The sequence below is a fragment of the Bombina bombina genome, chromosome 1 (genome assembly GCF_027579735.1).
Source record: "Bombina bombina isolate aBomBom1 chromosome 1, aBomBom1.pri, whole genome shotgun sequence".
NCBI lineage: Eukaryota > Metazoa > Chordata > Amphibia > Anura > Bombinatoridae > Bombina > Bombina bombina.
This window is the reverse complement of record NC_069499.1, coordinates 247941830-247966632: the sequence shown is the minus strand read 5'-3', so window position 1 is coordinate 247966632 and position 24803 is coordinate 247941830. Positions and strand designations below refer to the sequence as shown.

The 24803-nt window shown below is 41.0% G+C and overlaps 1 protein-coding gene across 1 annotated transcript in view; it reads left to right on the top strand.

Annotated features, from left to right (window-relative positions):
• VPS39 (VPS39 subunit of HOPS complex) overlaps positions 1-10945 on the top strand; it is a 251568-nt gene extending 240623 nt beyond the window's left edge. Inside the window, 1 exon segment of the mRNA XM_053697917.1 lies at positions 10070-10945. Coding sequence (XP_053553892.1) covers positions 10070-10145 — 76 coding nt within the window. The 3' untranslated portion in view covers positions 10146-10945.
• Positions 10946-24803: the final 13858 nt, after the last annotated feature.

The following is a 24803-nucleotide window of genomic DNA, read 5'->3' as shown; positions in this document are numbered from 1 at the left end:
CCTTTTCCAAATTTTACAAATTCGATACTTTTGCTTCTTCGGAGGCTATTTTTGGGAGAGAGGTTTTACAAGCAGTGGTGCCTACCGTTTAAGGTACCTGTCTTGTTCCCTCCCTTCATCCGTGTCCTAAAGCTTTGGTATTGGTATCCCACAAGTAAAGGATGAATCCGTGGACTCTAAACATCTTACAAGAGAAAACAGAATTTATGCTTACCTGATAAATTACTTTCTCTTGTGATGTTTCGAGTACACGGCCCGCCCTGGCTATTAAGTCAGGTAGTGTTTTTGTTTAAACTACAGTCACCACTGCACCCTATGGTTTCTCCTTTTTCTTCCTAACCTTCGGTCGAATGACTGGGGGGTGGAGCTAGAGGGGGAGCTAGAGGGGGAGCTCTGCTGTGTGCTCTCTTTGCCACTTCCTGTTGGGAAGGAGAATATCCCACAAGTAAAGGATGAATCTGTGGACTCGATACATCACAAGAGAAAGTAATTTATCAGGTAAGCATAAATTCTGTTTTTCAGGAGATAACCTGTCGTTGGGATATTCCAGATATAGACTTGATGGCCTCCCGTTTCAATGCTAAGCTTCCATTTTATGGTGCTAGGACTACAGATCTGAGAGCGGAGTTAGTGGACTCTCTGGTGGTCCCATGGAACTACAATTTGGTTTACTTGTTTCCTCCTATTGTTCTTCTTCTTAGAGTTGTTGCTCGGATCAAACAGGAGGGTGTTCCTACCATTCTCATTGCACCTGCATGGCCGCGCAGGCTTTGGTATGCGTATTTAGTGAGGATTTCTTCTGCTCCTTCTTGACAACTGCCTCTTCGCCAAGATTTATTGTGTCATGGTCCTTTCTTTTATCAGAATCTTGATAAATCCTGTTAGCATTGGGCTGGTGTTCGCCTGCTTTTGTTATACGTTACTCCTTAGGGTTATATTTTGTTTGTGTTTGTAAGAAGCTTGTGGAGCCTTTAAAGTTATGTATCCGCATCTTCTAGAAGACAGAGTTTGTTGGAAGAGTCCTGTACTTTTCTCATAGACAAATTTATTTTTTGGGTCGAGAGTCCTTTCAGTTAGACCTATGGGAAGATGAACGTGGTTCCTTGGTCGGGGTCTTGGCTTGGCTCATCAGATTAAGATCTCAGTGTAGTGAGGAGCAATGTTTCTGCAGTCTAGTTTTTTTCTTTTGTTTAGATACTTTGTTCTAGGTGTGAAGTTTATTGGGGAGGGTGCCTGATATGGGACTTCACAGCTTGGTTTCCTATAGTGTATGAATGTCTTTGTGGACTTTCAGTGCCAATTGAAGAAAAACTAAAATTATTCTTACCTGATAATTTAATTTCCTTCTTGGCAGTGAGAGCCTACGACCCCGCCCTATTATATTTTGTAGTGGTGGCAGTCAATTGCACCTCAGTACCTCTTGTATCTCTCTTCACTTTTCATTATCCCCGGCTAAACTAATGGAGGGTAGGGGAAGTGAGAGGGATATTTATAGTCTTTTTTTGGGGTGTTTTTGCCTCTTCCTGGTGGCCAGGAATAGTATTTCCCATAGGTTATGAATGTCATTGTGGACTCTCTTTGCCAAGAGGGAAATTAAATTATCAGGTAAGAATAATTTTAGTTTTTGCTCATCCTACCTGGACTTTGATCACTACAGATGCAAGTCTCTCAGGTTGGGGAGCTGCTGTTTGGGGGTCTCTGACATCAGTGCGAGTTTGGAATCCTTTGGAGGCGAGGTTACTTATCAGTGTTCTAGAACTCCATGCAATTTTCAGGGCCCTTCAAGCTTGGCCTCTGTTGAAAAGGGAGTCATAACTCTTTTTCCAGTGAGACAGTGTCACAGCTGTAGCTTATATCAATTATCAGGGGGGAAGTCGCAGTTCCCTGGCTATGATGCAGGTGTCTCAGATTTTATCATGGGCCGAAGCCAATTCTTGTCTAGTCTCTGCAATTCATATTCCAGGAGTGAACAACTGGGAAGCAGACTTACTCAGTTGTCAATCTCTACATCCAGGGTAGTGGTCTTTTCAACAGGATGTGTTCAATCAGATTATGGATCTTTGGGGTCTTCCATAAATAGATCTGATGGCCCTTGTTTGAACAACAAACTCCTCTCCAGGTACTTTGCGAGGTTCAGGGATCCTCAGGCAGAGTTAGTGGATGCTATATTAGTTCCTGGGTCTTTCCAACCTGCTTATCTGTTTCCGCCTCTGGTTCTTCCCAGAGTGATTTCCAAGAAAAGTCTAGAGAAGTCATCTGTAATCCTGATTGTCCCAGCTTGGCCTTTCAGGATTTGGTATGCGGATCTGGTTCAGATGTCCAGTTGCCTTCCTTGACCCCTTCCTCTCCAGTCAGACCTTCTTTCCCAAGGTCCGTTTTTCACCCGGATCTCAGGTTTCTGAACTTGATGGCATGGAAATTGAACGCTTAGTTCTTAGGCATAGGGATTTCCCTGATTCTGTAATTGAAACCTTGATTCAGGCTCATAAGCCTGTAACTAAGAAGATCTTTATATTATGGGGTATAAATCATGTTTTTCTCCAACATAGGTGTGTCCGGTCCACGGCGTCATCCTTACTTGTGGGATATTCTCTTCCCCAACAGGAAATGGCAAAGAGCCCAGCAAAGCTGGTCACATGATCCCTCCTAGGCTCCGCCTACCCCAGTCATTCTCTTTGCCGTTGTACAGGCAACATCTCCACGGAGATGGCTTAGAGTTTTTTAGTGTTTAACTGTAGTTTTTCATTATTCAATCAAGAGTTTGTTATTTTCAAATAGTGCTGGTACGTACTATTTACTCAGAAACAGAAAAGAGATGAAGAATTCTGTTTGTATGAGGAAAATGATTTTAGCAACCGTAACTAAAATCCATGGCTGTTCCACACAGGACTGTTGAGAGCAATTAACTTCAGTTGGGGGAACAGAGTGCAGTCTCTTACTGCTTGAGGTATGACACATTCTAACAAGACGATGTAATGCTGGAAGCTGTCATTTTCCCTATGGGATCCGGTAAGCCATGTTTATTACGATTGTAAATAAGGGCTTCACAAGGGCTTATTTAAACTGTAGACTTTTTCTGGGCTAAATCGATTGATTATTAACACATATTTAGCCTTGAGGAATCATTTTATCTGGGTATTTTGATATAATAATATCGGCAGGCACTGTTTTAGACACCTTATTCTTTAGGGGCTTTCCCAAAGCATAGGCAGAGTCTCATTTTCGCGCCGGTGTTGCGCACTTGTTTTTGAGAGGCATGGCATGCAGTCGCATGTGAGAGGAGCTCTGATACTTATAAAAGACTTCTGAAGGCGTCATTTGGTATCGTATTCCCCTTTGGGTTTGGTTGGGTCTCAGCAAAGCAGATACCAGGGACTGTAAAGGGGTTTAAAGCTTAAAACGGCTCCGGTTCCGTTATTTTAAGGGTTAAAGCTTCCAAAATTGGTGTGCAATATTTTCAAAGCTTTAAGACGCTGTGGTGAAAATTTGGTGAATTTTGAACAATTCCTTCATGTTTTTTCGCAATTGCAGTAATAAAGTGTGTTCAGTTTAAAATTTAAAGTGACAGTAACGGTTTTATTTTAAAACGTTTTTTGTACTTTCTGATCAAGTTTATGCCTGTTTAACATGTCTGAACTACCAGATAGACTGTGTTCTGAATGTGGGGAAGCCAGAATTCCTATTCATTTAAATAAATGTGATTTATGTGACAATGACAATGATGCCCAAGATGATTCCTCAAGTGAGGGGAGTAAGCATGGTACTGCATCATTCCCTCCTTCGTCTACACGAGTCTTGCCCACTCAGGAGGCCCCTAGTACATCTAGCGCGCCAATACTCCTTACTATGCAACAATTAACGGCTGTAATGGATAATTCTGTCAAAAACATTTTAGCCAAAATGAACCCTTGTCAGCGTAAGCGTGGCTGCTCTGTTTTAGTTACTGAAGAGCATGACGACGCTGATATTAATATCTCTGAAGGGCCCCTAACCCAATCTGAGGGGGCCAGGGAGGTTTTGTCTGAGGGAGAAATTACTGATTTAGGGAACATTTCTCAGCAGGCTGAATCTGATGTGATTACATTTAAATTTAAATTGGAACATCTCCGCATTTTGCTTAAGGAGGTATTATCCACTCTGGATGATTGTGAAAATTTAGTCATCCCAGAGAAACTATGTAAAATGGACAAGTTCCTAGAGGTGCCGGGGCTCCCAGAAGCTTTTCCTATACCCAAGCGGGTGGCGGACATTGTTAATAAAGAATGGGAAAGGCCCGGTATTCCTTTCGTCCCTCCCCCCATATTTAAAAAATTGTTTCCTATGGTCGACCCTAGAAAGGACTTATGGCAGTCAGTCCCCAAGGTCGAGGGAGCGGTTTCTACTTTAAACAAACGCACCACTATTCCCATAGAGGATAGTTGTGCTTTCAAAGATCCTATGGATAAAAAATTAGAAGGTTTGCTTAAAAAGATGTTTGTTCAGCAGGGTTACCTTCTACAACCCATTTCATGCATTGTCCCTGTCACTACTGCCGCATATTTCTGGTTTGATGAACTGCTTAAGGTGCTCGATAGTGACTCTCCTCCTTATGAGGAGATTATGGACAGAATCAATGCTCTCAAATTGGCTAATTCTTTCACTCTAGACGCCTCTTTGCAATTGGCTAAGTTAGCGGCTAAGAACTCTGGGTTTGCTATTGTGGCGCGCAGAGCGCTTTGGTTGAAATCTTGGTCGGCTGATGCGTCTTCCAAGAACAAGCTACTAAACATTCCTTTCAAGGGGAAAACGTTGTTTGGTCCTGACTTGAAAGAGATTATCTCTGATATCACTGGGGGTAAGGGCCACGCCCTTCCTCAGGATCGGCCTTTCAAGGCAAAAAATAGACCTAATTTTCGTCCCTTTCGTAAAAACGGACCAGCCCAAGGTGCTACGTCCTCTAAGCAAGAGGGCAATACTTCTCAGGCCAAGCCAGCTTGGAGACCAATGCAAGGCTGGAACAAGGGAAAGCAGGCCAAGAAACCTGCCACTGCTACCAAGACAGCATGAAATATTGGCCCCCGATCCGGGACCGGATCTGGTGGGGGGCAGACTCTCTCTCTTCGCTCAGGCTTGGGCAAGAGATGTTCTGGATCCTTGGGCGCTAGAAATAGTCTCCCAGGGTTATCTTCTGGAATTCAAGGGACTTCCCCCAAGAGGGAGGTTCCACAGGTCGCAGTTGTCTTCAGACCACATAAAAAGACAGGCGTTCTTACATTGTGTAGAAGACCTGTTAAAAATGGGAGTGATTCATCCTGTTCCATTAAGAGAACAAGGGATGGGGTTCTACTCCAATCTGTTCATAGTTCCCAAAAAAGAGGGAACGTTCAGACCAATCCTAGATCTCAAGATCTTAAACAAATTTCTCAAGGTCCCATCGTTCAAGATGGAAACCATTCGAACTATCCTTCCTTCCATCCAGGAAGGTCAATTCATGACCACGGTGGATTTAAAGGATGCGTATCTACATATTCCTATCCACAAGGAACATCATCGGTTCCTAAGGTTTGCATTCCTGGACAAACATTACCAGTTCGTGGCGCTTCCTTTCGGATTAGCCACTGCTCCAAGGATTTTCACAAAGGTACTAGGGTCCCTTCTAGCGGTGCTAAGACCAAGGGGCATTGCAGTAGTACCTTACCTGGACGACATTCTGATTCAAGCGTCGTCCCTTCCTCAAGCAAAGGCTCACACGGACATTGTCCTGGCCTTTCTCAGATCTCACGGCTGGAAAGTGAACGTGGAAAAGAGTTCTCTATCCCCGTCAACAAGGGTTCCCTTCTTGGGAACAATTATAGACTCCTTAGAAATGAGGATCTTTCTAACAGAGGCCAGAAAAACAAAGCTTCTGGACTCTTGTCGGATACTTCATTCCGTTCCTCTTCCTTCCATAGCTCAGTGCATGGAAGTGATCGGGTTGATGGTGGCGGCGATGGACATAGTTCCTTTTGCGCGCATTCATCTAAGACCATTACAACTGTGCATGCTCAGTCAGTGGAATGGGGACTATACAGACTTGTCTCCGAAGATACAAGTAAATCAGAGGACCAGAGACTCACTCCGTTGGTGGCTGTCCCTGGACAATCTGTCTCAAGGGATGATGTTCCACAGACCAGAGTGGGTCATTGTCACGACCGACGCCAGTCTGATAGGCTGGGGCGCGGTCTGGGGATCCCTGAAAGCTCAGGGTCTTTGGTCTCGGGAAGAATCTCTTCTACCGATAAATATTCTGGAACTGAGAGCGATATTCAATGCTCTCCAGGCCTGGCCCCAGCTTGCGAGGACCAGGTTCATACGGTTTCAATCAGACAACATGACGACTGTTGCGTACATCAACCATCAGGGGGGAACAAGGAGTTCCCTAGCGATGGAAGAAGTAACCAAAATTATTCTTTGGGCGGAGTCTCACTCCTGCCACCTGTCTGCTATCCACATCCCAGGAGTGGAAAATTGGGAAGCGGATTTTCTGAGTCGGCAGACATTGCATCCGGGGGAGTGGGAACTCCATCCGGAAATCTTTGCCCAAGTCACTCACCTGTGGGGCATTCCAGACATGGATCTGATGGCCTCTCGTCAGAACTTCAAAGTTCCTTGCTACGGGGCCAGATCCAGGGATCCCAAGGCGGCTCTAGTGGATGCACTAGTAGCACCTTGGACCTTCAAACTAGCTTATGTGTTCCCGCCATTTCCTCTCATCCCCAGGCTGATAGCCAGGATCAAGCAGGAGAGGGCGTCGGTGATCTTGATAGCTCCTGCGTGGCCACGCAGGACTTGGTATGCAGATCTGGTGAATATGTCATCGGCTCCACCTTGGAAGCTACCTTTGAGACGAGACCTTCTTGTTCAGGGTCCGTTCGAACATCCGAATCTGGTTTCACTCCAGCTGACTGCTTGGAGATTGAACGCTTGATTTTATCGAAGCGAGGATTCTCAGATTCTGTTATCGATACTCTTGTTCAGGCCAGAAAGCCTGTGACTAGAAAGATTTACCACAAAATTTGGAAAAAATATATCTGTTGGTGTGAATCTAAAGGATTCCCTTGGGACAAGGTTAAGATTCCTAGGATTCTATCCTTCCTTCAAGAAGGATTGGAAAAAGGATTATCTGCAAGTTCCCTGAAGGGACAGATTTCTGCCTTGTCGGTATTACTTCACAAAAAGCTGGCAGCTGTGCCAGATGTTCAAGCCTTTGTTCAGGCTCTGGTTAGAATCAAGCCTGTTTACAAACCTTTGACTCCTCCTTGGAGTCTCAATTTAGTTCTTTCAGTTCTTCAGGGGGTTCCATTTGAACCCTTACATTCCGTTGATATTCTCTCTTTTTGGATTAAAAGCATCATCAGATTGGCTTACGAGACTGCCGGACGGCAGCCTCCCGAAAGAATCACAGCTCATTCCACTAGGGCTGTGGCTTCCACATGGGCCTTCAAGAACGAGGCTTCTGTTGATCAGATATGTAGGGCAGCGACTTGGTCTTCACTGCACACTTTTACCAAATTTTACAAGTTTGATACTTTTGCTTCTTCTGAGGCTGTTTTTGGGAGAAAGGTTTTGCAAGCCGTGGTGCCTTCCATTTAGGTGACCTGATTTGCTCCCTCCCTTCATCCGTGTCCTAAAGCTTTGGTATTGGTTCCCACAAGTAAGGATGACGCCGTGGACCGGACACACCTATGTTGGAGAAAACAGAATTTATGTTTACCTGATAAATTTCTTTCTCCAACGGTGTGTCCGGTCCACGGCCCGCCCTGGTTTTTTTAATCAGGTCTGATATTTTATTTTCTTTAACTACAGTCACCACGGTACCATATGGTTTCTCCTATGCAAATATTCCTCCTTAACGTCGGTCGAATGACTGGGGTAGGCGGAGCCTAGGAGGGATCATGTGACCAGCTTTGCTGGGCTCTTTGCCATTTCCTGTTGGGGAAGAGAATATCCCACAAGTAAGGATGACGCCGTGGACCGGACACACCGTTGGAGAAAGAAATTTATCAGGTAAACATAAATTCTGTTTTTCCTTGCATTCTTTCAGAATTCCTAGAATTCTTACGTTTTTGCAGATTAGTCTAGACACAGTCTTTCCTGCCAGTTATCTGAAGGAGCATATTTCTGCTCTTTTAGTTTTGTTCCACAGAAAGATTGCTAATCTTCTTGGATCGTTTCAAGATTAGGAGAGTATTGTTTCTTTGTCATTTGTGCACGATTATTGTATATAAGATCTTATTATAATCTGCATTTTTTCTGAATATTTCTAATCTTCTTGATGTTCATAGTTTTGTTCAGGCGCTGGTTCGTATTAAACCTGTTATCAAGCCTATTTCTCCTCTATGGAATCTAAACCTGGTGTTTAAGGGTTATGCAGGCTCCTCCTTTTTAACCTATGCATAAATTGAACATTGAACTACTTTCTTTTGGCTATTTCTTCTGCTAGAAGAGATTCAGAGTTATCTGCTCTTTCTTGTGAACCACTTTATCTGATTTTTCATCAGGATAAGGTTGTTTTACAAACGTCATTCAATTATTTGCCGAAGTTTGTTTCTTCAAATAACTTTAGCAGAGAGATTGTTGTTCCTTCTTTGTGTCCTAATCCTAAAAATACTTCTTCTAAGAGATCTTTGCATTATTTGGATGTTTTTAGGTTATTTAAATATTACATTGATGCTACCAAGGACTTTAGACAATCTTCTAGTTTGTTCTTTTTTTGGTTCTAGGATGGGTCAGAAGGCCTCTGCTGTTTCTTTAGTCTCTTGGTTAAAATGTTTGATTCACAAAGCTTATTTGGAGGCAGGCCAGCAGCCGCCTCCTCTGCAGATTACTGCTAATTCTACTTGGTCAGTTGCCACTTCTTGGGCTTTCAAGAATGAGGCTTCAGTTAATTAATTTTGCCACGCAGATATTTGGTGGTCTTTGCATACTTTAACTAAATTCTACCATTTTAATTTTTTTGCTTCTTCTGAAGTAGCCTTTGGTAGAAAAAAATGCCTAAAGAACCTGTTTGACTTATTTTAAGTGCATTCAAAATAAAAAGTATTTTTATTTTTTTATTGGGGTTGTGGATTTAATTTCTCAGTTGAAAAAGATGTTTTTTTTAATCCCTACCTTTTATGTTATTACTTGTGGACTCCACAGTTTGAGAATTGGTTCCCAAGAGTAAGGAGTAAAAGAAAACATAATTTATGCTTACATGATAAATGTATTTCTTTCATGGTGTTGAGAGTCCATGAGACCCCATCCTTATATTTTTGGGGGGTTATTTTTTTTTCTTCAGCACATCTTTTTTTTTCCCATCTTTTTTTTCCCCCTGCTCCTTTTATGGCTCGTATTCCTTTTTCCTCACCTCACTTGCTTTGCTATACGTTAGACTAAGGTATTTGTAAAGATGTGAGGGGTTTTATAGAGCTCTTAGGGTTTGGGAATCTTTGCCTCCTTATAGTGGTAGGGAAGAGTAATTACCAAGAGTAATGGATCATGGACTCTCAACCATGAAAGAAATTACTTTATCAGGTAAGTATAAATTATGTTTTTTCCCCTATGGTGGGGTTTATGCTTTTGGATATCCATACAACTTTTACACCTCCTAATTACAATTTTTTAACCCATGTTATAACAAACATGGAGGTGTTGTTCTTGCCTTTTTGTTGTTGACTCCATTTACAATTTTGAAAACAGATGTTTTCAATCTTAACCATTGGTTGCTTACTGGCTGGTCAGGACAACTCCCACATCTTTACTGATGGCTAGGGACACACTCAGCTTGTATAAAAACATACCATATAGCAACATTCCTATAAAAAAAAAACAACAATAAAATGCCCACTTATACAACCTTGGTTGTAAAACAAAATAAAAAAAAATCTATGTATGAACATCCATTTTTCAAATTTGTAATCAGGTTTAATAGCTGTGTATATCCCTATCAATAGAGTTATAACTTGGAGCTACCAAAACAGGTCTGTAATGCATTGCATCATTCTATCAGCACTTTACATATAACTTGTGTCTTTTCCTCATGCTTCTCTTGTTTTAATATATCTTGCAGTGCCTTTGCTCGTTATCCCAATGCTGTTGTTGTACATTATTTCTGCGCAAAAGATGTTAGCTCTGTGGACACCTGAACATAGTCCCAGGAAATAAAAGGACTTGAGACACACAGGAGCTGAATGGGTTAAGGATCTAAGCACCTACCCTCTGCAGCTTGGCGACAACTTTTGTACAGACCACTCTTCTGCACTTGGTCTGCCACCTCTAATACTCATTATGGACTCCATGCCTTAGGATGTCTACTTAAGGACCAGCAGCAAAGGTCAAGGCTGTGTTGTTGGCATGGCCCAAGTCAAGTGGACAAGCATCAGAGCACATAGGAGATACTCTGCACCATAAGGTCTTATCTGTGACTTTACTAAACCAAGATGGATGTGCCCATATCAATGCTATTGCGATGTAAATAATTGTACTTTATACTGTATTATACAGTACTTTTTGTGTGTATATTTAAATGTAATTTAAGTGTTGGCATAAATGAAATGGCACTCGGTCACTGAAACTAATAACTACATTGTTGGCAGTAAAGAAGTTTAAAGAAATAAGTACATTGCATACAGATAGTTTTATATTTCTAAAAAAGGAAAGAAAATGCAATATTTTACCATGTTCTATTTCAGAGAAGTGCAAGGGAATTAATTTGTCCTTGATGTGGAAGGTAACTGAAAATAACTTTAAACTATTATCTGTATAGTTTTGTACCAAACTGCAACTTTTAACTTACTCGCTGGGTCCTTGCACTATTACTTTAACTTTTGAATTTCTTGTAAATAAATTGTTTTATAAAGCTCGACAGATCCTAAAAGTTGATATAGTAGGGCTGTCACATCCGTTATGTTACTATTAAATAAAGGTACTATATAACTAATGTTAATCATTCAGTTTTGGTTTGTTTTTTTTATTAAAAAAAAATATTTAAAGTGACATGAAACCCAAAGTTTTTCATTAAAGAGATATGAAACCCACATTGTTTCTTTCATGATACAGATAGAGCAAGCAATTTTAAGCATCTTTATAATTTACTCCTATTATCAAATTTTATTTTTTCTCTTTTCGTTCTGCTTTTCTTTTTTTAAAAAAAGTAGTAGTGTAAGCTTAGGAGCTGGCCTATTTTTGGTTCAGTACCCTGGGTAAGCGCTTGCTTGATTGATGGCTACATATCCCTATAAGGATTCAGGTAGATTGCACAGTTTTAAAGAACTTTCCAATTTACATTTTCTTACACCTTTTAACAAAGAATACCAAGAGAACAAAGCAAATTAAAGAATAGAAGTAAACTGGAATGTTATTTCAAATGGCCTGACACAATATTTCTTTTATAAATCCTGCACTCAATTTACTAAAATGTGAGTATGATTTATGGCCACACCAGGGCTCTGTAATACAGAGTACTACCTATAGTGGTGGTATTTGTGAGATTGTAGTGTGGTTGTCACAGAATAACATAAACCATGTGGCTCACTGGTGTTGGCTACGCCATATTTGTTATGACCGCAGCATCAGCAAGACCAAAGTGCTGTGCTCACTTGCCTGTTAAGTCAGAACACTTTATATCCTGCCTCTTTCTCCTGATTGTCAGTTGAAGCATCCAGTAGATATTTAGGTGCACCTAGAGGATTCGTCTGACAGCTCAAAGAAATGCCATACGCATTTCCCCACCCTTTTTTCATGATTGGCTTTTTGCAAATATTTAATATGCTGATTAGCTGAGCTGCTAAATATGCTAGCCCATTAATGATCATTGTAGACAAATAATAATGCATGCTGGGATTTGTAGTTTAGTTCCAAACATAATAATTGAAAGTGTGTGGCAGTAAATCATGTGCATAATATACTAAATTGTGAGGACAGTTTCTCTTGTTAAGTGTATCCAGTCCACGGATCATCCATTACTTGTGGGATATTCTCCTTCCCAACAGGAAGTTGCAAGAGGATCACCCACAGCAGAGCTGCTATATAGCTCCTCCCCTCACTGCCATATCCTGTCATTCTCTTGCAACTCTCAACTAAGATGGAGGTCGTAAGAGGACTGTGGTGTTTTATACTTAGTTTATTTCTTCAATCAAAAGTTTGTTATTTTTAAATGGTACCGGAGTGTACTGTTTATCTCAGGCAGTATTTAGAAGAAGAATCTGCCTGCGTTTTCTATGATCTTAGCAGAAGTAACTAAGATCCTTTGCTGTTCTCACATATTCTGAGGAGTGAGGTAACTTCAGAGGGGGAATAGCGTGCAGGTTTTCCTGTAATAAGGTATGTGCAGTTAAAGTATTTTTCTAGGGATGGAATTTGCTAGAAAATGCTGCTGATACCGAAGTAATGTAAGTAAAGCCTTAAATGCAGTGATAGCGACTGGTATCAGGCTTATTAATAGAGATACATACTCTTATAAAAGTGTATTTTAAAACGTTTGCTGGCATGTTTAATCGTTTTTTTACATATGTTTGGTGATAAAACTTATTGGGGCCTAGTTTTTTCCACATGGCTGGCTTGAATTTTGCCTAGAAACAGTTCCCTGAGGCTTCCCACTGTTGTAATATGAGTGGGAGGGGCCTATTTTAGCGTTTTTTTGCACAGCAAAAATTACAGACACAGACATCCAGCTTCTTCCTGCATGATCCAGGACTTCTCTGAAGGGCTCAAAAGGCTTCAAAAGTCGTATTGAGGGAGGTAAAAAACCACAGTAGAGCTGTGGTAGTTGTTATGACTGTTTAAAAAACGTTTTTGTCATTTGTTATTCCGTTTTTGGTATTAAGGGGTTAATCTCCATTTGCAAGTGGGTGCAATGCTCTGCTAACTTATTACATACACTGTAAAAATTTTGTTAGTGTAACTGCATTTTTTCACTGTTATTTCAAAATTTGGGAAAATTTGTGTTTCTTAAAGGCGCAGTAACGTTTTTTTATATTGCTTGTAAACTTGTTTTAAAGTGTTTTCCAAGCTTGCTAGTCTCATTGCTAGTCTGTTTAAACATGTCTGACACAGAGGAACCTACTTGTTCATTATGTTTGAAAGCCATGGTGTGGAGCCCCATAGGAGAATGTGTACTAAATGTATTGATTTCACCTTAAACGGTAAAGATCAGTCTTTATCTATAAAATAATTATCACCAGAGGGTTCTGTCGAGGGGGAAGTTATGCCGACTAACTCTCCCCACATGTCAGACCCTTCGCCTCCCGCTCAGGGGACGCACGCTAATATGGCGCCAATTACATCAGGGACGCCCATAGCGATTACCTTGCAGGACATGGCTGCAATCATGAATAATACCCTGTCAGAGGTATTATCTAGATTGCCTGAATTAAGAGGCAAGCGCGATAGCTCTGGGGTTAGGAGAGATACAGAGCGTGCAAATGCTGTTAGAGCCATGTCTGATACTGCGTCACAGTATGCAGAACATGAGGACGGAGAGCTTCAGTCTGTGGGGGACATCTCTGACTCGGGGAAACCTGATTCAGAGATTTCTAATTTTAAATTTAAGCTTGAGAACCTCCGTGTATTGCTTGGGGAGGTATTAGCTGCTCTGAATGACTGTAACACAGTTGCAATTCCAGAGAAATTGTGTAGGCTGGATAGATACTATGAGGTGCCGGTGTGTACTGACGTTTTTCCTATACCTAAAAGGCTTACAGAAATTATTAGCAAGGAGTGGGATAGACCCGGTGTGCCCTTTTCCCCACCTCCTATATTTAGAAAAATGTTTCCAATAGCCGCCACTACACGGGACTTATGGCAGACGGTCCCTAAGGTGGAGGGAGCAGTTTCTACTTTAGCAAAGCGTACCACTATCCCGGTTGAGGACAGTTGTGCTTTTTCAGATCCAATGGATTGAAAAATTGGAGGGTTACATTAAGAAAATGTTTATTCAACAAGGTTTTATTTTACAGCCCCTTGCATGCATTGCGTCTGTCACTTCTGCGGCGGCATTCTGGTTTGAGGCCCTGGAAGAGGCCATCCAGACAGCTCCATTGAATGAAATTGACAAGCTTAGAACGCTTAAGCTAGCTAACTCATTTGTTTCTGATGCCATTGTTCATTTGACTAAACTAACGTCTAAGAATTTCGGATTCGCCATCCAGGCGCGTAGGGCGCTATGGCTTAAATCCTGGTCAGCTGACGTGACTTCAAAGTCTAAATTACTCAACATTCCTTTCAAGGGGCAGACCTTATTCGGGCCTGGCTTTAAGGAAATTATTGCTGACATTACTGGAGGCAAGGGTCATACCCTTCCTCAGGACAGGGCCAAATCAAAGGCCAAACAGTCTAATTTTCATGCCTTTCGAAATTTCAAGGCAGGAGCAGCATCAACTTCCTCCGCTTCAAAACAAGAGGGAACTGTTGCTCATTCCAGACAGGCCTGGAAACCTAACCAGTCCTGGAACAAGGGCAAGCAGGCCAGAAAGCCTGCTGCTGCCCCCAAGACAGCATGAAGGAACGGCCCCCTTTCCGGAAACGGATCTAGTGGGGGGCAGACTTTCTCTCTTCGTCCAGGCGTGGGCAAGAGATGTTCAGGATCCCTGGGCGTTGGAGATCATATCTCAGGGATATCTTCTGGACTTCAAAGCTTCTCCTCCACAAGGGAGATTTCATCTTTCAAGGTTATCCGCAAACCAGATAAAGAAAGAGGCATTCCTAAGCTGTGTGCAAGACCTCCTAGTAATGGGAGTGATCCATCCAGTTCCGCGGACGGAACAAGGACAGGGATTTTATTCAAATCTGTTTGTGGTTCCCAAGAAAGAGGGAACCTTCAGACCAATCTTGGATCTAAAGATCTTAAACAAATTCCTCAGAGTTCCATCATTCAAAATGGAAACTATTCGGACCATCCTACCCATGATCCAAGAGGGTCAGTACATGACCACAGTGGACTTAAAGGATGCCTACCTTCACATACCGATTCACAAAGATCATCATCGGTTCCTAAGGTTTGCCTTTCTAGACAGGCATTACCAATTTGTAGCTCTTCCCTTCGGGTTGGCCACTGCCCTGAGAATTTTTACAAAGGTTCTGGGCTCACTTCCTGTGGCTTACATCAACCATCAAGGGGGAACCAGGAGTTCCCTAGCGATGTTAGAAGTCTCAAAGATAATTCGCTGGGCAGAGTCTCACTCTTGCCACCTGTCAGCGATCCACATCCCAGGCGTAGAGAACTGGGAGGCGGATTTTCTAAGTCGTCAGACTTTTCATCCGGGGGAGTGGGAACTCCATCCGGAGGTGTTTGCTCAACTGGTCCATCGTTGGGGCAAACCAGAACTGGATCTCATGGCGTCTCGCCAGAACGCCAAGCTTCCTTGTTACGGGTCCAGGGACCCGGGTGCAACGCTGATAGATGCTCTAGCAGCTCCTTGGTTCTTCAACCTGGCCTATGTGTTTCCACAGTTTCCTCTGCTCCCTCGACTGATTGCCAAAATCAAACAGGAGAGAGCATCAGTGATTCTGATAGCGCCTGCGTGGCCACGCAGGACCTGGTATGCAGACCTAGTGGACATGTCATCTCTTCCACCATGGACTCTGCCTCTGAGGCAGGACCTTCTAATACAAGGTCCTTTCAATCATCCAAATCTAATTTCTCTGAGACTGACTGCATGTAGATTGAACGCTTGATTCTATCAAGGCGTGGCTTCTCCGAGTCAGTCATTGATACCTTAATACAGGCTCGGAAGCCTGTCACCAGGAAAATCTACCATAAGATATGGCGTAAATATCTTTATTGGTGTGAATCCAAGAGTTACTCATGGAGTAAGGTTAGGATTCCTAGGATATTGTCCTTTCTCCAAGAGGGTTTGGACAAAGGCTTATCAGCTAGTTCTTTAAAAGGACAGATCTCTGCTCTGTCTATTCTTTTGCACAAGCTTCTGGCAGAAGTTCCAGACGTCCAGGCATTTTGTCAGGCTTTGGTTAGGATTAAGCCTGTGTTTAAAACTGTTGCTCCCCCGTGGAGCTTAAACTTGGTTCTTAAAGTTCTTCAGGGAGTCCCTTTTGAACCCCTTCATTCCATTGATATTAAACTTTTATCTTGGAAAGTTCTGTTTTTGATGGCTATTTCCTCGGCTCGAAGAGTCTCTGAGTTATCTGTCTTACATTGTGATTCTCCTTATCTGATTTTTCATTCAGACAAGGTAGTTCTGCGTACCAAACCTGGGTTTTTACCTAATGTGGTTTCTAACAGGAATATCAATCAAGAGATTGTTGTTCCATCATTGTGTCCTAATCCTTCTTCAAAGAAGGAACGTCTTTTGCATAATCTGGACGTAGTCCGTGCCTTGAAGTTTTACTTACAGGCTACTAAAGATTTTCGTCAAACATCTGCCCTGTTTGTCGTTTACTCTGGACAGAGGAGAGGTCAAAAAGCTTCGGCAACCTCTCTTTCCTTTTGGCTTCGGAGCATAATACGCTTAGCCTATGAGACTGCTGGACAGCAGCCCCCTGAAAGGATTACAGCTCATTCTACTAGAGCTGTGGCTTCCACCTGGGCCTTTAAAAATGAGGCCTCTGTTGAACAGATTTGCAAGGCTGCGACTTGGTCTTCGCTTCACACCTTTTCAAAATTTTACAAATTTGACACTTTTGCTTCTTCGGAGGCTGTTTTTGGGAGAAAGGTTCTACAGGCAGTGGTTCCTTCCGTTTAAGTTCCTGCCTTGTCCCTCCCATCATCCGTGTACTTTAGCTTTGGTATTGGTATCCCACAAGTAATGGATGATCCATGGACTGGATACACTTAACAAGAGAAAACATAATTTATGCTTACCTGATAAATTTATTTCTCTTGTAGTGTATCCAGTCCACGGCCCGCCCTGTCCTTTTAAGGCAGGTCTAAATTTTAATTAAACTACAGTCACCACTGCACCCTATGGTTTCTCCTTTCTCGTCTTGTTTCGGTCGAATGACTGGATATGGCAGTGAGGGGAGGAGCTATATAGCAGCTCTGCTGTGGGTGATCCTCTTGCAACTTCCTGTTGGGAAGGAGAATATCCCACAAGTAATGGATGATCCGTGGACTGGATACACTACAAGAGAAATAAATTTATCAGGTAAGCATAAATTATGTTTTTTTTACTAAATCATGGGCACAATTTAGTAAGTTTATTATTTATATATATATATATATATATATATATATATATATATATATATATTGTGTGGCAACGCTGGAGCTCTTTGGATTTTCATGAAAGTTCATTTTTTAATTAAAGTGAATGTAAATTTTGGTGATAAAGTGCCCGTTTAAAAACAGGGGCACTTTAATAAATAAAAATTTACATTTCACTTGTGTTGTGAAAATACTTACCTTTTAATCTTGACAGCCACTGCATCGCTTCCTCCGCCTGTCGCAAAGTCTGTTCCTGGGTCTAAAATGAAGAATCCGGCTTCCTCCAATCACAGCGTTGAATCAGACACTGATTCCCCCGGGGGGGGAGGAAGCTGTGATTGGGGAAGCTGGAGCTGCTGTCAAGATTAAAAGGTAAGTATTTTCACAACACGAGTGAAATGTAAATTTTGATGAATTAAAGTGCCCCTATTTCTTTCATGTAATTGGCAAGAGTCCATGAGCTAGTGACGTATGGGATATACATTCCTACCAGGAGGGGCAAAGTTTCCCAAACCTCAAAATGCCTATAAATACACCCCCCACCACACCCACAATTCAGTTTTACAAACTTTGCCTCCTATGGAGGTGGTGAAGTAAGTTTGTGCTAGATTTCTACGTTGATATGCGCTTCGCAGCATGCTGAAGCTCGGTTTCCTCTCAGAGTGCAGTGAATGACAGAGGGATGTGAAGGGAGTATTGCCTATTGAATGCAATGGTCATCCTATCGGGGATCTATTTCATAGGTTCTCTTTTTTCGGTCGTAGAGATTTATCTCCTACCTCCCTTTTCAGATCGACGATATACTGTTATATACCATTACCTCTGCTGATTCTCGGTTCAGTACTGGTTTGGCTATCTGCTATATGTAGATGAGTGTCTTTTGGTAAGTATGTCTTATTTTATTTATGACACTCTCAGCTATGGTTTGGCACTTTATATGTAAAGTTCTAAATATGTTTTATACTTATATTTGCCATGATTCAGGTTAATCAGTATATTTCCTTCTTACAGACTGTCAGTTTCATTTTGGGAAATGCATATGAATAAAAAAAAATTCTTACCTGAAAAAATTCTAAATTGCAGGCTGTTAGGCTTGCGGGAGCAAAAAATGCTATAATTTATTACGTCATTTTTGGCGCGAGAATTACGTTTGTTGACCTTATGACGTCATTTCTGGCGTCTTAGTTGGCGCAGAGAGTTTTCACGTAGTTGCGTCATCTATGATGCTCGTGTTTGTTGCAGACGTTTTTGGCGCCAAAATATTTGTCAATTGTGGGCGTCATACTTGGTGTTTTTCTTTGTTTCTGGTTTCCAGAGGCTTATTCTGTTTGCATTTTTTCCCATTCCTGAAACTGTCATATAAGGAATTTGATAATTTTGCTTTATATGTTGTTTTTTTCTATTACATATTGCAAGATGTCTCAATCTGACCCTGTATCAGAATCTACTTCTGGAATGCTGCTGCCTGATGTCGGTTCTACCAAAGCTAAGTGCATTTGTTGTAAACTTGTGGTAACTGTTCCTCCGGCTGTAGTTTGTGTTAGTTGTCATGATAAACTTTCAAAAGCAGACAATATTTCCATTAGTAGTAGTCCATTACCTGTTGTTGTTCCTTCAACATCTAATGTTCAGGATATTCTTGTTAATGTGAGAGAATGTGTTTCTAATTCTATTCAGAAGGCCCTGACTGTTATACCACCTTCTAATAAACGTAAAAGGTCTTTTAAAACTTCTCATAAATTAGATGATTTTTTAAATGACAGACAGCATTCTGATTTATCTATCTCTGATGAGGATCTATCTGGTTCAGAAGATTCTGCCTCAGATATTGACACTGACAAATCTTCATATTTATTTAAAATGGAGTTTATTCGTTCTTTATTAAAAGAGGTGTTGATTGCATTAGATATGGAGGAGTCTAGTCCTCTTGATATTAAAACCAGTAAACATTTAAATTCGGTTTTTAAACCTCATGTAGTTATTCCAGAGGTTTCTTTCATGTAATTGGCAAGAGTCCATGAGCTAGTGACATATGGGATATACAATCCTACCAGGAGGGGCAAAGTTTCCCAAACCTCAAAATGCCTATAAATACACCCCTCACCACAACCACAATTCAGTTTTACAAACTTTGCCTCCTATGGAGGTGGTGAAGTAAGTTTGTGCTAAGATTTCTACGTTGATATGCGCTTCTCAGCATTGTTGAAGCCTGATTCCTCTCAGAGTACAGCGAATGTCAGAGGGACGTGAAGGGAGTATCACTTATTTGAATACAATGATTTCCCTAACAGGGGTCTATTTCATAGGTTCTCTGTTATCGGTCGTAGAGATTCATCTCCTACCTCCCTTTTCAGATCGACGATATACTCTCAATTTACCATTACCTCTACTAATAACTGTTATAATACTGGTTTGGCTATCTGCTATATGTGGATGGGTGTCTTTTGGTAAGTATGTTTTCATTACTTAAGACACTCTCAGCTATGGTTTGGCACTTTATGCATTTATATAAATTTCTAAATATATGTATTGTACTTATATTTGCCATGAGTCAGGTTCATGTATTTCCTTCTGCAGACTGTCAGTTTCATATTTGGGAATGTAAACATTTTTAAGAAATTTATTTCTTACCTGGGGTTTAGTCTTTTTTCAATTGACTACTTTTTGCAATTGCGCGTATTAGGCGCGCGGGTGCGTCAAATGCTAAACTTTATTGCGTCATTCTTGGCGCAAATTTTTTTGGGCGCGAAAAAGTACGTTTATGACGCAACTTCGTAATTTCCGGCGTCTTACATAACGCCGAGACGTTTCACACGGTGGCATCATAAGTGACGCAAGTGTGTCATTTCCGGTCATTTTTGGCGCCAACTTTTTTCATTATTTCTATACCCCTTGTTTGTTTGCCTCTTGCTTTTTGCTTTCAGAGGCCTGCGCTATTGCTTTTTTTTCCCCATTCCTGAAACTGTCATATAAGGAAATAGATAATTTTGCTTTATATGTTGTTCTTTCTCTTACATTGTGCAAGATGTCCCAATCTGATCCTGTCTCAGAAGTTTCCGCTGGAACATTGCTGCCTGACATCGGTTCTACCAAAGCTAAGTGCATTTGTTGTAAAATTGTAGAAATTATTCCACCGAATGTCATTTGTAATAGTTGTCATGATAAACTTTTACATGCAGATAGTGTTTCCATCAGTAATAGTACATTTCCAGTTGCAGTCCCTTGAACTTCTAATGTGCATGATATACCTGTAAATTTTAAAGAATTTGTTTCTGATTCTATTATGAAGGCTTTGTCTGCATTTCCACCTTCTAATAAACATAAAAGGTCTTTTAAAACTTCTCATTTAGCTGATGAAATTTCAAATGACCAACAACATAATAATTCATCCTCTTCTGATGAGGATCTATCTGAAACAGAAGATCCTTCCTCAGACATTGACACTGACAAATCTACTTATTTACTTAAAATAGAGTATATGCATTCTTTATTAAAAGAAGTGTTAATTACTTTGGATATTGAGGTAACCAGTCCTATTGACGTTCAGTCTAATAAACGTTTAAATGCTGTTTTTAAACCTCCTGTGGTTTCCCCAGGGGTTTTTCCCATTCCTGAGGCTATTTCTGATATGATTTCTAGGGAATGGAATAAGCCAGGTACTTCTTTTATTCCTTCTTCAAGGTTTTAAAATTGTATCCTTTACCAGCAAAATCTATAGAGTTTTGGGAAAAAATCCCCAAAGTTGATGGGGCTATTTCTACTCTTGCTAAACGTACCACTATTCCTATGGAAGATAGCACTTCCTTTAAGGATCCTTTAGATAGGAATCTTGAATCTTATCTAAGTAAGGCCTATTTATATTCAGGTCATCTTCTCAGACCTGCTATTTCTTTGGCTGATGTTGCGGCTGCATCAACTTTCTGGTTGGAAAATTTAGCGCAACATGAATTGGATTCTGACATATCTAATGTTGTTCGCTTACTGCAACATGCTAATCATTTTATTTGTGATGCCATTTTTGATATTATCAAAATTGATGTTAGATCCATGTCTTTAGCTGTATTAGCTAGAAGAGCTTTGTGGCATAAATCTTGGAATTCTGATATGACATCTAAATCTAGATTACTATCTCTTTCTTTCCAAGGTAATAATTTATTTGGTTCTCAGTTGGATTCTATTATTTCAACTATCACTGGGGGAAAAGGAGTTTTTTTGCCTCAGGATAAAAAAACCTAAGGGTAAATCTAAGGCTTCTAATCGTTTTCGTTCCTTTCGTCAGATTAAGGAACAAAAACTCAATCCTTCCCCCAAGTAATCTGCTTCTAATTGGAAGCCTTCCTCAAATTGGAATAAATCAAGCCATTTAGAAAACCAAAGTCAGCCCCTAAATCCGCATGAAGGTGCGGCCCTCATGCCAGCTCAGCTGGTAGGGGGCAGGTTAAGGTTTTTCAAGGATTTTTGGATAAAATCTGTTCAAAATCATTGGATTCAGAGCATTGTCTCTCAAGGGTATCGAATAGGATTCAAAGTAAGGCCTCCTGTGAGAAGATTTTTTCTCTCACGCATCCCTGTAAATCCAGTAAAAGCTCAGGCTTTTCTGAAGTGTGTTTCAGACCTGGAGTCTTCAGGGGTAATCATGCCAGTTCCTCCTCAGGAACAAGGTTTGGGGTTTATTCAAACCTATTCATTGTACCAAAGAAAGAATATTTTATTCAGACCAATTCTGGATCTAAAAATTTTGAATAGTTATGTAAGAGTACCAACTTTCAAGATGGTGACTATAAGGACTATTCTGCCTTTTGTTCAGCGAGGACATATGTCCACAATAGACTTGCAGGATGCATACCTTCATATTCCGATTCATCCAGAACACTTTCAGTTTCTGAGATTCTCTTTTTTCTAGACAAGCATTACCAATTTGTTGCTCTTCCATTTGGCCTAGCAACAGCTCCAAGAATCTTTTCAAAGGTTCTGGGTGCCCTACTATCTGTAATCAGAGAACAGGGTATTGCAGTGTTTCCTTATTTGGACGATATCTTGGTACTAGCTCAGTCTTTACATACTGCAGAATCTCACACAAATCAACTAGTGTTGTTTCTTCGAAAACATGGTTGGAGGATCAATTTACCAAAAAGTTTCTCGATTCCTCAGACAAGTTTCACCTTTTTAGGCTTCCAGATAGATTGTGTCCATGACTCTTTCTCTAACAGACAAGAGACGTTTAAAATTGGTCGCAGCATGCCGGCTCCTTCAGTCTCAGTCATTCCCTTCAGTGGCTATGTGCATGGAAATTTTAGGTCTCATGACTGCAGCATCGGACGCGATCCCCTTTGCTCGTTTTCACATGAGACCTCTTCAGCTTTGTATGCTGAATCAATGGTGCAGGGATTATACAAAGATATCACAATTAATATCCTTGAATCCCAATGTACGACACTCTCTGACATGGTGGATAGATCACCATTGTTTGGTTCAAGGAGCTTCTTTTGTTCGCCCAACCTGGACTGTGATCACAACAGATGCGAGTCTTTCAGGTTGGGTAACTGTTTGGGGATCTCTGACAGCACAAGGGGTTTGGAAATCTCAAGAGGCGAGATTACCAATAAATATTTTAGAACTCCGTGCAATTCTCAGGGCTCTTCAGTTCTGGCCTCTGCTAAAGAGAGAACCGTTCATTTGTTTTCAGACAGACAATATCACAACTGTGGCTTATGTCAATCATCAGGGTGGGACTCACAGTCCCCAAGCTATGAAAGAAGTATCTCGGATACTTGCCTGGGCGGAATCCAGCTCCTGTCTAATCTCTGCGGTGCATATCCCAGGTGTAGACAATTGGGAGGTGGATTATCTCAGCCGCCAGACTTTACATCCAGGGGAGTGGTCTCTCCATCCAGATGTGTTTTCTCAGATTGTTCAGATGTGGGGGCTTCCAGAGATAGATCTCATGGCCTCTTATCTGAACAAGAAACTTCCCAGATACCTGTCCAGGTCCAGGGATATTCAGGCGGAAGCAGTGGATGCGCTGACACTTCCTTGGTGTTATCAACCTGCTTACATCTTCCCGCCTCTAGTTCTTCTTCCAAGAGTGATCTCCAAAATCATCATGGAACAGTCTTTTGTGTTGCTGGTGGCTCCAGCATGGCCACACAGGTTTTGGTATGTGGATCTGGTTCGGATGTCCAGTTGCCCGCCTTGGCCACTTCCGTTACGGCCGGACCTACTATCTCAAGGTCCGTTTTTCCATCAGGATCTCAAATCATTAAATTTGAAGGTATGGAAATTGAACGCTTAGTTCTAAGTCATAGAGGTTTCTCTGACTCAGTGATTAATACTATGTTACAAGCTCGTAAATCTGTCTCTAGAAAGATTTATTATAGAGTTTGGAAGACTTACATTTCATGGTGTTCTTCTAATAAATTCTCCTGGCATTGTTTTAGAATTCCTATAATTTTACAGTTCTTTCAGGATGGTTTGGATAAGGGTTTGTCTGCAAGTTCCTTGAAAGGACAAATCTCTGCTCTTTCTGTTTTATTTCACAGAAAGATTGCTATACTTCCTGATATTCACTGTTTTGTACAGGCTTTAGTTTGTATTAGGCTCCTCCATTTGAGCCTATGCTTTCTTTGGACATTAAACTACTTTCTTGGAAAGTATTGTTCCGTTTGGCTAGCTCTTCTGCTAGAAGAGTTTCTGAGCTATCTGCTCTTTCTTGTGAATCTCCTTTTCTGATTTTTCATCAGGATAAGGCAGTTTTGCGGACTTCTTTTCAATTTTTACCTAAGGTTGTGAATTCTAACAACATTAGTAGAGAAATTGTTTTCCCTTCCTTGTGTCCTAATCCTAAGAATTCTTTGGAGAGATCCTTACATTCTTTGGATGTGGTAAGAGCTTTGAAATATTATGTAGAAGCTACTAAAGATTTCAGGAAGACTTCCAGTCTATTTTCTGGTCCTAGGAAAGGTCAGAAGGCTTCTGCTATTTCCTTGGCTTCTTGGTTGAAACTTTTGATTCATCAAGCTTATGTGGAGTCGGGTCAGGCCCCGCCTCAGAGAATTACAGCTCATTCTACTAGATCAGTCTCCACTTCGTGGGCTTTTAAGAATGAAGCTTCAGTTGATCAGATTTGCAAAGCGGCGACTTGGTCCTCTTTGCATACATTTACTAAAATCTACCGTTTTGATGTATTTGCTTCTTCGGAAGCAGTTTTTGGTAGAAAAGTTCTTCAGGCAGCTGTTACAGTTTGATTCTTCTGCTTTTTGATTTGTTTTTTCTTTCAAAAATGAAAATAAACTTATTTTATTTTTTTGGGTTGTGGATTAATTTTTTCAGCGAAATATGGCTGTTTTTATTTTGATTCCCTCCCTCTCTAGTGACTCTTAAGTGGAAGACTCCACACCTTGGGTATTGATATCCCATATGTCACTAGCTCATGGACTCTTGCCAATTACATGAAAGAAAACATAATTTATGTAAGAACTTACCTGATAAATTTATTTATTTCATATTGGCAAGAGTCCATGAGGCCCACCCTTTTTATGGTGGTTATGATTTTTTGTATAAAGCACAATTATTTCCAAATTTCCTTTGTTGATGCTTTCTACTCCTTTCTTTATCACCCCACTGCTTGGCTATTCGTTAAACTGAA